Source organism: Coccinella septempunctata, chromosome 1, assembly GCF_907165205.1.
Source record: "Coccinella septempunctata chromosome 1, icCocSept1.1, whole genome shotgun sequence".
NCBI classification, from domain to species: domain Eukaryota; kingdom Metazoa; phylum Arthropoda; class Insecta; order Coleoptera; family Coccinellidae; genus Coccinella; species Coccinella septempunctata.
The window spans coordinates 1,186,787-1,199,117 of record NC_058189.1 but is presented as its reverse complement, the minus strand read 5'-3'; the positions used below and the strand labels follow the sequence as shown (position 1 = coordinate 1,199,117).

General features: G+C 37.8%; 1 protein-coding gene across 2 annotated transcripts; it reads left to right on the top strand.

Annotated features, from left to right (window-relative positions):
* Positions 1-28: 28 nt before the first annotated feature.
* Positions 29-10,636, top strand: LOC123310926 (protein virilizer). 2 transcript variants are annotated; one of them, XM_044894650.1, is made up of 4 exons: positions 29-1,036; positions 1,094-3,759; positions 6,419-7,472; positions 9,895-10,636. In XM_044894650.1, the coding sequence occupies exons 1-4, from the start codon at positions 148-150 to the stop codon at positions 10,581-10,583; spliced, it is 5,298 nt and encodes a 1,765-aa protein (XP_044750585.1). In that variant the 5' UTR covers positions 29-147; the 3' UTR covers positions 10,584-10,636. The 2 variants fall into 2 exon arrangements, with proteins under 2 accessions (XP_044750585.1, XP_044750577.1); XM_044894642.1 differs by having other exon boundaries at positions 30-1,036; positions 9,880-10,636.
* The last annotated feature ends 1,695 nt before the right edge of the window (positions 10,637-12,331 follow it).

Genomic DNA, 12,331 nt, shown 5'->3' with positions numbered 1-12,331 from the left:
CATTTGACATATCTCAAAACAAACGATTTTTTTTGTGGTTAGGAAACGCGAAGGTGAAATAAAAATAATCAACAATACAACATTTCGATTTCTGATATTAGATATTTACCTTTATCTTTTTTCACATGAAAATCAAGAAAGTGAAGTATGGAAAATTTAAGTGAATTTGTTGAATTGTTATTTTTCGACACATTTGCACACGACAATACAGAAGAAATCAATTTGGATTTGGTTCAATTTCCAAAACCTGTCTATGTAACTGAAGTGAGAATAATTCCTCTTGGTGCAAGAGTTCAAGCAGATTTTCCAGGCGGTGTACGTCTTGGTGCTACCAATCCAAGCCAATTCAAAATTGAATTTTTCGTGAATGATCTTGGTAAACCAGGTGCCAGTACTTTTGAAAGTTTGGGAGGGTTTGAATATAATCAGAATGGATGTATAAATTTGGAATGTGCGCCTGATGAAACAATACGAAAGATCCCCACTGATGGATTAGTTTTGAGGGGATGGTATACAACAATAACTCTAGCAGTTTATGGTACATTAACCAAGAATATAGCCGAACAAATTGTTCAACCCGTAGTTAATCCACCAGTGGTTCCTAGTCAACCAAATTTGGTTGAAACCCAGCAAATACTTCCAACAAACCATCTAGAGACAGAATGGCCCACAGAAAATATAACAATCCCTATAGATTATAATCAGCCAGCTCAGCCTTACCAACAACCTTATACACAGCCAGAACCATATCAACCTGAATATACAGAATATTATCCAGATCCCCCTAAGGATCCTAGAAATTATCATGTTGAGAATGCAGAATGGAATAAGGTTTGCCCAAGACCAAATGAGAATGAAAGGGAAAGAGAGAGATCAAGAGATACAGGTTATGAGAAGTCTGATAGGGATCATAGGAACGAATCTGATAAGAGAGATAGAGAAAGGGACAAGATCCACTCGAGTAACACAAGTAGAGACAGGGAAAGACAGCCCAGGGATTATAGAGGCTCACCGAGAGACAATGATCATGATAGAAGTAAGTAAGATTCTGATATGATATGTATGTAAATATGACATAATGGCATTGTTGCAGGTTCAGATAGGGAAAGGATCCGGGATCGTTCATATAAACATGAAGATTCATGTCGTCGCTCTTATAGCAGAACTGAGGAAAAGGAACGAGAAGATAGGAAAAGGCCGCGAACTCCTCCAATAATGTCGCCAAAACGGCCTAAAACACCTCATGAAGCTATAGAGAATCCCCCTGAAAGTGAGAAAGAATCTAACATTGATTCTTCTGATAAGAAGGGTTTCAAAGGTAATGTAGAAGAGAAAGAACAATCTGCAACAGCGGAAGAACCATCCAAGATAGATGTGGAAGAGTTTGAGCCAATCTTGAGTGATGAAGATATTCTGGATGATAATGAACAGTATCAGGACGTTCCGGAAGATTTCAATGAAATTGGTGATACTGATGATTTAGTTAGGGTGTTTATACCAGGCTCTACTGATCTCACTTCTTACCAGCCTGAAGAGCCTTATAAAATTTCGGAAGATTCCATTGAAGTCAGTGAAAATTTGAAGATCGTGATCGGTATTTGTGATGATTATTTCAAGTCGAGCATTACGAAGTATTCCACTGAAAATTTCAGCAAGCTAAGTCCGGAAATCAAAGAAGAATTCATTCATTTGTGCGAGAAACTCACTTTCACGATTGGTTCAGTTGAAAAATTCATAACGATAATCAAACTCTATCAAGAAATACAGAGTTTTGCCAGTCATAAATGGAATGCGGTAGATACGGAAATTTCTGATCAAATTAATTTCATTTTCGATTCAACAGTTGATTGGCTTAAAATCGCCCTCAACTATGACTTGGCGAATAGCCAAGATCAGCCGATTTACAAAATTCGTCATATCAAGTGTGGATTGAGAATAGCTCAGTTTTGTTTCGAGAGCAACATTTTTCTAGAGAATCTCTTCAAGAAAAATTTCGGTGTTTTCAAAGTTTTATTGAACTTATATCAGGAAGAATTCATGGCTCCTTCCATAAAACTCATGATTTTGAAGGCTCTAGATACTTGTTTGATTCATAAATTTGGAATGGACAAATTTTTAGAAATTGTGAATAGAAATACGGGAAAACAGAACGGGTTCAGTCGGGAAGAGAATAAAAGCAATTACAGTATTCTTTTGAATCAACTGAAATACAATACACCAGTTCGATTGAAATTCTCCCTGTGTTCAATCATAAAAAAAATTAATATATACGAAATTTTCACTGTATTTCACTCGGTTATCTCGAAACTGAAAAATTCTGAATCCAACGTATCTACGAGTGAAATTAATTTGATTGGTAAGTTCTTAGAACAAATTTTACAATATTTGAGGAACGAACAATTTACTCTGACCCAACCCAAAAGGTTCCTACCTGTTTCTTCTCAATTTGAAATCGTGAGGGAGCAATCGAAAAACGTTTTGCTGGAGTATTTCAAGATATTCAACTTTGTGGAGTCTCTTGTACTGTTATTAACGCATCCTCTTCTTTCTAATCTCCCAGTGCTGAAAATTCCGATTTTAGAGGTTGTATATAATTTATCCGAAACTCGTGATGGAATAGATTACATGTCTTCTCGTTCGGAGACTATGAACGTACTTCTGAAATATCTTTTACAAACCGAGGAGGATGAACAATATTCCATGGATATTAAATCGCAAAGTTTAGGCATCGTGCTGGCATACAAATTGAGGACCCATTATCATATAGCTAAACTTCTGGATATTGGAGAGAAAAATATCGATTTATCATCGAACGATATTCTAGACGAACTTCATGGACTTTTTTGCTTATCGTTATCTCCAGTGGGAAAAATTGCAATGGCAAACGTGCTCGGCATGACGGAAAATTTCAAAGCCGTTATTCAGTTCATAAATATCAAGGAAAAACCTGAAAGTCAGTCTTCGAAACTTAAGAAATCCCCGGCTATTCTATACGTTATCGATTTAGTCCACATCGTTTTGATTCACTCGTCGAATATCGAAATATTGGAAAAGTTCAAAAAGGAAATTTCACATCTTTCGAATTACGAAGGTCAACAGGAAATTTGTTCAAACAAATTGAACAGCATCAACGCTTATATTTCGCCCGTTCAGAACACGATCACTTATGATAATATATCGTCGTTTGTGGATATTATTGCGAAGGAAATAGATAATTTGATAGAAAGGCCGGAACAAATAATCACGAGTTTGAGGATAATATACAGCCTTGGAGTTTCGAAACATGCGGCGAAATCGGCAATATTCGAAAATCCGTTCAACAATTACGTCGAGTTAAAATACAAACACGTTATTTTGCAACTTTTCTCCCTCGATGGCGTTGCGCTAATCACGAAGATTCTACATAAGATCTGCGATTATTATGAACAGCCTAGCGTGCACTTGGCGAATTTCATGTCGCAACAAGGACTTTCATTGGTCGAAATCGTATACCCGTGTGTGATACTCCTGAAGCAAATGTTGACTTATGCCATCCAATGTAGAAATACCAACTTCAAGGACTTGACTGCTGTTCCCGTTCTTCTGCAAACTTATAATCTTATGAACTCGTATCCCATGGATTCGCCGCATTTCGTCAAATGCGGTAAAGTGAAAGAGAGCATCGTTGAGATTTTACTGGTGTACACGCAGCCGATTTCTGATGAAATCCATGAAAAGGACACACTCAATAAAACATTGTGGAGTCTGATGTGCAAAGAGGTGAGCATATGATATGGTACTTAATATAAATTGAAGTAGTGTTAACGGTTATGCCAAATCAACCTTATAATACTGTCTTGTATCCTGTGTTCAATATCTTGGTTTGATATTGGACCGCAAACTACTGTGGAACTAACACATTGAAACCCAAACAAATATGGGTTATGTGATCCTCTGGTCTTCTAGGAGAGCAGAGCATGCACATTATGCATTGGTCATTCATTCATTCATTGCTGTATCCCGTTACCGAGAATAAATCTACAAAAAGACTCGCAAACAAAACTATCGATCAGATAAAACTTATAATTTCTTAGGACTACTTGCGCCTGTTTGCCCTCCTGTGACTGAAGAAGCCCAACCGTGACCTACAGATCCTTCCACACTCCGGGCATGGATAGTCACCAACCCGATCTGGCCGCCGCTGTATTTTTCTCGAGTATCCATTATAACTGTGGACCAAAGACCTCCACTGTGACCTGTCTAACGCTAGTTGTTCCCAGTTATAATTGGCATTAACTGATTTTAGGGATTGATGCAGTATATCCTTAAACCGCTTATACTGGCCTCCTGGTTTTCGAGCTTCCTCTGTAAATTCGCCATACAGAGCTATTTTGGGGAGTCTTGTGTCTTGCATCCTCAGAATGTGGCCGCTCCAACTGAGTCGGGCCCTCGTTACTTAAGTCTCAACTGTTATACAACTCGCGCACTGCAAGACTTCCGAATTTGGAACTTTGCGGAACCATCTGATGTGCAATATTTGTCTTAGATGACGTTATTGCGTTTGTTCAAGCTATTCAATATGTCGCCTATAGGGCGTCCTGCTCTCGCTCTCTTAAGAAGCGTTTTGAGGATCACTGCTTTGTAAACAGCTGTCTGTCAGATCGAGGTCGTGATTTTGAAACACTCTGTTCTTTAGCTTCCAGAATGCCCGTGATGCCTAATTGATATGGTTGTGTATTTCCGTGTCTAGGTTAGCCCTAGTAAACTGCGCATTCTCAACTATGGCTGCACGGTGAGATCTAGCGTTATCGTCTAGAAATTGAAAAGTTTCACCAATAGCAGCGTGAAAATTTGGCACAACATTGTCAATGACGTGGTCCCTATAGTGTAAGACGGTCATATTCCTAGGGAAAATGTGTAGATCTGTGCGCCCGTTGAAACATATCCCGGCCCATACCATAACACTACCCCCTCAGAATGCATGGACTTCTTGGACATAACGGGGACTGTCCATACCCTTATTCTTCGAGAATCTGAAAATCGTCCATATCTGGATTCATCAGTGAAAAGGACACTACGCCATTGATCGTTCCCATTGATATGTTGCCTTGCCCATTCCATTCTTTAACGCTTATGGTCACGTGTTAATGGAACTCCTCTTAATGGACGTCTTGAACCTAGATTCACCTCTCTCAAATGTCGTCTCATGGTTTCGATGGAAACTTGGACCCCATCTGCATTTTGAAGAGAATTCCGTAGCATTCTACACGTAGATGTAGGGTTTCTTCTCGCCGAAACGGTGATGAAACGATCCTGAGCAGGTGTCGTTTTTCGTCGCCCACCAAGCCTTGGTCTTTCCAACACGGAACCTGTCTCCCTGAACCTATTCCAAAGTCGAGAAATCACAATTTGGCTGACTTGGAGCCTTTCCGCTACAATAACCTGAGTTAGGCTACCCTGTAGCATTCCGATAGCCCTATTAGCCTCAGAGTTTGTGAATTTACGTCTTGGCATTTTCAAAAAACTCGTTTCAAATCGAAGCCGTTGATAAACTAACTTTATTTCAAAGTAGGAACATTCGTGAAGCACATGCAAAGAACCAAACTTCAGAAAAAAGAAGACCAGATTGACGAAATGTCTCATACTGATTTTTATTGGATCGATTCAAGTTTTTATTGAGTTTTGAATGATTTTACAGCGATTTTCTCGAAGATCACATACTTTTAAAAACGATTGAATACATCTCTATTAGATGGCCACGTGTTTAATGAGAATTTGAAGAAAATAGGAGTCACTGGTTGTTTCTTTTTCTTTTCTGGTACAGTAGCACTGATGAATCTGTTGTAGGTTACAGTAGTAACCTTAAGGAGTTAAGGGCATTTCACCTAGGCACAGTGGCGTACCGACATAGTTCGGGGCCTGGGGCGGCTTTTGATGAGGGGGCCCCTTGCGCAAGCTTTGAGTGAAAGCTGCCCAGTGGACTGTATTTTGAATGTTGACGGAACAATAACTAACTAACCATTTGTATAATGTGGAGGTCTTTGCCGTCATGGGGCCTGATAAGTTATTTAAATTTTTTTTTTAAAATATGTTTGGTTTTTTTTTGCCCATCATTTGGGGGCCTATGCTGGTGCGGGGCCTGGGGCGGACCGCCCCACCGCCCCCCCCTACGGTACGCTACTGCCTAGGCAACTCAACACTTGCCATCACTATTACTATGAGAGAGTGATTCCCATTTTTCGACTCGTGGCATTTTTATCACCGTCTTTTAGGATACGAATCTCTCCAACTACATGCGTATGAACAATGCGCCACAAAGCTTCAGTTCAGACGCACGTAGAAGAAGAAGCAAATCATATGTTCAGCATAAATGTGCTTAAAACAGTGAAATACGAAATTAGAAACAAATGACATCCGAAATATTTCTGTTATTTTTCAGGTCATCCAGTACATAACTACGGCTCCTTACACATTTATATCTGGACTGTTGGTATTCTCTGAGCTGCTTCCCCTTCCACTACCAATCCAAACTAACGAAGAACTTCAAGAAAACGACACTGCGTGGATGATAAACTTGAGAAAATTGTGGGCCGCACACTTGCATCCATTGAGTCCTCTAATACAGGACTTTGTAAATAAACTATGTACGACGTCAAACCAATCGTTACTGAATCTTCTGAGGAGAATATGTGTTCAAATATCAGACTTGGCGGCAAATTCCGCCCTGATGATTGCAAGAGGAGTTTTGGATGCCGTTAATGAAGAGATCACACCCAAGGAGAACGCGAAAGTAACTTGCACTTTACATTTGGCCCGACTGTTGAACTTTTTGGCTTGTCTTGTTACGCATTGCACACTGAAGTGCGCCGTGTTATCCCTTTTTCAAACGCAAGAACAAAAGTATTCCCCACTGATTTCCTACTTTGTGCAAATTTTGAAAACGAATAATCAGATCAGCCATCATATACAATGTCAAGAATGCATTCTGAGCATAATTCAGAGTTTTTGTGATGCTGAAATAAGCTTAATGCAAAATTCTTCCGAACAAACATCCAATCTGTATCTCTCCAACGCGCTCCCAACCAAAGATCATCTAATAAGTTTCATAGAAGTCATCTCGGAACATTTGTTCAATAACAATTCCTTTGTCACATATTTACCAGCGGTTAGGACTATCTTCCTTCTAACTGAGCACGATTATGGTTTTTATCATCTCAGAGAAATACTTCTGAAGCGATCTGGATTATTCTCGATCTTACTGGATAAACTCAGCAAAAGTTTCGCAAAAGACAATGCAGAATGTATTTCTGTCCTTAACACTCTGATAGAGTTCTTCTGCATCAGTATTGTTGTCGAAGATGTTGTTGTACCCCTCACATATTCTCCGAGGACCATGAAGTTCAGTTTGAAGGAGCTCAAAGCACTGATTGCTTGGAAAGATGAGAAGAATGAAGAAAAACATCCCCTGGAAATTCTCAAGGAATCTGTACAAGGTGAATTATGAGATTAGTTAATTATAAAAAGTAGCATAACAATTATTTTATCCAACAGATATGTCCGCTTAAAATATCTAGAGAATTTTAGTGTTAAAATTTGTAGATAATGATGAATGTCAGGGATATATTCGACGAAAATATTCTCGTGCAGGTCGTTATTACAGTTATGCCTGAAATTGAGCCAAATTTTCTAATTCAGATGGGACACCCTATAATTTATTACATTTTTGGATTCTACACGAAATTTTAACTACGATTTATTGACCAAAAACCTCAAGGTTCTGGAAATATCATTTGTCTGAAATTTGATAGTCCTTGCTCACTCTTTTTTTGTGCAGTTGGTGAAAATGCCAATTCGCACTGATACTAGGTGACATAAAAAAAGTTATTGTTAGGAGGTCGCCAAATATTTTTTCTAACTTTGGGGGATGTGTCATGGAAATAGTTGAAAAACACTGCTCTTAGATACTAGGGAATACTCCTTCTGGCAAAAATAGTTATTTTTTATGGAATATCTTTGAAACGTCACATTTTGAAATAACCATTTCTACCGTTTCCCAAAAAAAAAAAAATATTTTAAGTACTTAAAATGGGTATTTAAAATTTAAAGCGTTTTGTGTCAATTGCACAAGCTGGCAACGTCGACTGAAATATGCGTTGATAATAAAGGACAACAAATACACTATCTTGATGAGATAGACAAAGATGGCTGTCTATGAAGCCTGCGACGAACGAGGAAGATCGTGAAATTTTATGGTGTTTTTATGGCCGGTTGCTGTTGAGGCCCGCCAGTAAGCACGCGCCTTATGATGGCTGTAAATAAACAGCTGTTATTTTATAAACAGGCTGATCGGACATTGTTCTTTTTATTTTCTAGTAGGCGCTGTTGCCAAATCGTTAACTTGAAACAAAGCGATTTAAATTTCAAAAACCCATATTTGAAGATTTATTTTGAATAGTTTCCGCGGTGAATTTGAAAAATTCATGAATGAAACTCATAATTATTCAGTTTAAACTTTCATATGCAGTGATAACCCAAATTGAGGAGAAAAGGGAATACTCCTTCTGACGAAAATGATGTATTTTTTGAAATATCTCTGAAACGTCAAATTTTTACCTAACCATTTCAACCGTTTCCCAAAAAAAATTATTTTAAGCACTTAAAAATAAAAATGGGTATTTAAAGTTTAAAGCGTTTTGTGAGAATTGCACAAGCTGGCAACATCGACTGAAATATGCCTTGATAATAAAGGACAACAAATGCATTATCTTGATGAGATAGACAAAGATGGCTGTCTATGAAGTCTGCGACGAACGAGGAAGGTCGTAAAATTTTATGGAATTTTTATGGCCGGTTGCAGTTGAAGCTCGCTAGTTAGTACGCGCCTGTAGATCAACACCTGTTATTCTATAAACAACCTGATCGGACATTGTTGCCAAATCGTAAACTCCGCACAAAGCGATTTAAATTTTAAAACCCCATATTTGAAGGATGATTTTGAATAGTTTCCGCGGTGAATTCGAAAAAATCATGAATGAAACTCATAATTATTCAGTTTAAACTTGCATATGCAGTGATAACCGAAATTGAGGAGAATTCCCCATTCTAGTGAGCACTTTGCATGAAACACACTGTATTCATGAGAAGTAGTATTTGGAAAGTAAGATTAAGTTCATTTACATCATTTTCAAATTACCAATGCTAATAATAATGTCACGAAACATTCAAGAAAAAAGTTCATTAATCACTTTTCATATAAATACAAGGTGAGTCTTTGACTCATACAAATATTTTAAGAGTAGATTCTTGAGAACAAAAGAAACACTTTGTTCCTTTATCATTTCTTCCGAATCGGCTCGGTTTGAAAGATACAGGCTGTTGAAAAACCATAAAAAAAAATTTTAGTTCTGTCTCACAACCGGTTTTATCGAATGAAATGAATATCGGAATATAGTTTTTCATTTATTTGATTAATCTTTTTCGAACACAAGATATCGCCTACGTCCTCCAGTTTTCTCCTTATAACCATTACGTAACATAAAAATACCAAAAACTCAAAGAATCCAACTCTTGAAAGTAAGTTGGACGCTATCTAATGAATATTTGAATGTTTTGTAAAATAAAAGTATTCTTCATATTTTCTGGTATAATGCGCCGTTTTCGGGTAATTTCATGTTCAGAAATTTAAAAATATCTGTGATATTCGAAAAATTGGGCACTTTGGCTGAATGCAACTCTGTTTAAAAGATCCATAGACGTCTAGTGTCACAGATTTAGCTTGTTATTCTGAAGGGAAATTTGTTTTTCCAGGGGTGGCATAGCTCATTATGACGAATTAGTATGACATTTGTCATACTTTGGTTGCTTTTCACCAAATATATTTTAAAGGTACTTACTTTGCAGGCGTGGCAACTGAAGACAGCACCTTCGAAGGCCTCCGGGATAAATTGTCCGCTCTCTTGAACTCATTGAACAACGAAACTCAAGTTGAAGGAGGAGAAATATTTACTGAACCCACGTTGCCAATTCCTGAACCATTACTGGCTCAATTTTCGCGAAGAGTCGTATACAATTGTACCGATACATTCAACGAAAGATTAACTGCAGAATATTGGCTTTCGGTGCCAAATGAAGAAACGGATTCTGAGATCGAGAATATCGCGTCTGACTTGACAGAATTGTGTAAACAGAACTTATCAGACGAATACAATTTGGTCAGAGAAATTGAAATATTATGCAGGATCAGCTCAGCAAACATAATAGAGAAGGAAAAGAAAAATGATGATCAAAAAATCAAGAAACCACTAACCGGACCCTTAAGGACCAGAGGTTTTCCTAGAATGGTGCAACAAAGACCAGATCTGTTCAGGTCGAGACCTCCAAATACGTCTAGACCTCCTTCGTTACACGTTGATGATTTCGTGGCTTTAGAAACGTGTGGAGCTCAACCTACTGGGCCTACAGGATACAACAAAGTGAGTAGGGAGTTGATGGCATCTAGAAATTCAAGAGGTTCGAGAGGGAGAGCTTTTGTTACTTCTGAAAGAGCTGTACAGTACAGGCAAATGTCCTGGTGGGGTTCTGGTTTCGGTAGATTTCCATATTGATTTGTATTTTGGATGATTAGGTTAAGTTTGTAAATAAATGTAATTTCAGTTTCTGTTTGATGTTGAGTACAATGAGCCTTTCCCCACCTCATATTTTTTTGTCAAAGTAGAATTTTTCCGTTTGCAAGCACTACAGTTTAAAGAATTCTCGAGGAAATCCGTTGACCGAGTGTAGAGGTAAGACTGTACTCTTAATTGGGATCTTCAGTTTCGAACCCTTATCCTACCTAGTTCTACCACTTCTGTGAGTACGATCTAGCTGGAGTGCAAGCCTGTTGGAGCAGAAACTAGAGTGCTGAACACAGTGGCGGATTTACCATAGAGGCTAAGTAGGCTGCAGCCTAGGGCGGCAGATTTCAGGGGCGGCAAATTTTGGGACAATTTTGCTTACACTAATTATAGAAACTGAAATACTTATATTTCATAGATATTTTAATATCTATCTACATCTGATTTTCCCTAATTATAAAAAAAATGACCAAGTAGTGCATCATTACTATTTTCCTGTCCAACTCTTATTTCGGCCGCTTTGGACTCTATACTGAAATTTCGTGAGGTTGAAAAATTTTGGTGTAACCAGATTCTGAATCGTTGGGATGTGTTTCTTCGGTTCCTACGAAAACACAATTCAAGAAATGTTTGTCCAGAAGTTCGTATCTATGGCTCTATTGCCACTATTTACAAGGTGAGCAAAATTCGTTGGTAGACAACGAATTTTGTTCGAGATCCCCTCAGTAGATGAGGGGATCTCGAGAACTATCAGAGCAAGAAGAAAACGGATGACACATTATCGAGCTCTTTTTTCATGACCAATAAAATTCTGAAAAGAGAACCGGCCTATCATTTCTAGATTTTGAGTTATAATCAAAAATGGGGATTTTGACGAATTCGAAAAGTTCTCATAGCTTTATTTTGTTTGAAGTTATATATCTGAAACTTACTTTCTTAGTCACTTTTATACGTAGATTCTACTGACAGAATCTTTTTTTCCAATTCAAAAATTACAAATTCAATTTAAAAAAACGAAAGTTCGCCTAATGTTTCGAAATGAAAAAAAAATTTGGTGCTCGTCAGTGGATTCTACGTAAAAAAGGGTCTGTAGAAGTTTCAAGTTTCAGATCTGTAACTTCAAAGACAAAAAAGTTATGAGAACTTTTCGAAATCGTAAAAATTTCATTTTTTGGTAATAACTCAAAATCGGTTCTCAACATTCCTTGTTTTTCTGAGCTCGAAAATGTGTCATCCGTTTTCTTTCAGCTGCCATAGTTCTCGAGTTTCCCTCGCAGTAGATAAAGAATTTTGCTCACCCTGTATACACCATCGACTTATTGTTCGGGTGAGAGAAGCTTTTTTTGCTTGAAAAAGGTGAAAAGTTAGGTACCTAAGAACCACATTGAGCCAAGAAAAGCTGAACGCTTTGGCTCTTTCGTGTATAAAGTCATAACTAAACAAAATTTCGTCTTCTGTTTTCGTGAATTTTCCCAAAAAACTACAAGAGACCTTATTTATTAGGAATGGATCAAGCTATCCAAAATCAATCTTTTATTTTGAAATACGGATATGGAAAAAAGTTTCTTGCGGAACAATGTTTAGGGGTAGCTTTTTCTAGCACTTTCAATCATAGAGCAACAGCACGGAGATTTTCTACCCCGCATAAAATATCTGCTTGATTTCGTTCTTGTCGCAAGAAAAAAATTGAAAACTGCTTTTCGGGCTGTAACTAAGCAGGAGGACTCAGAAAAGAAAAT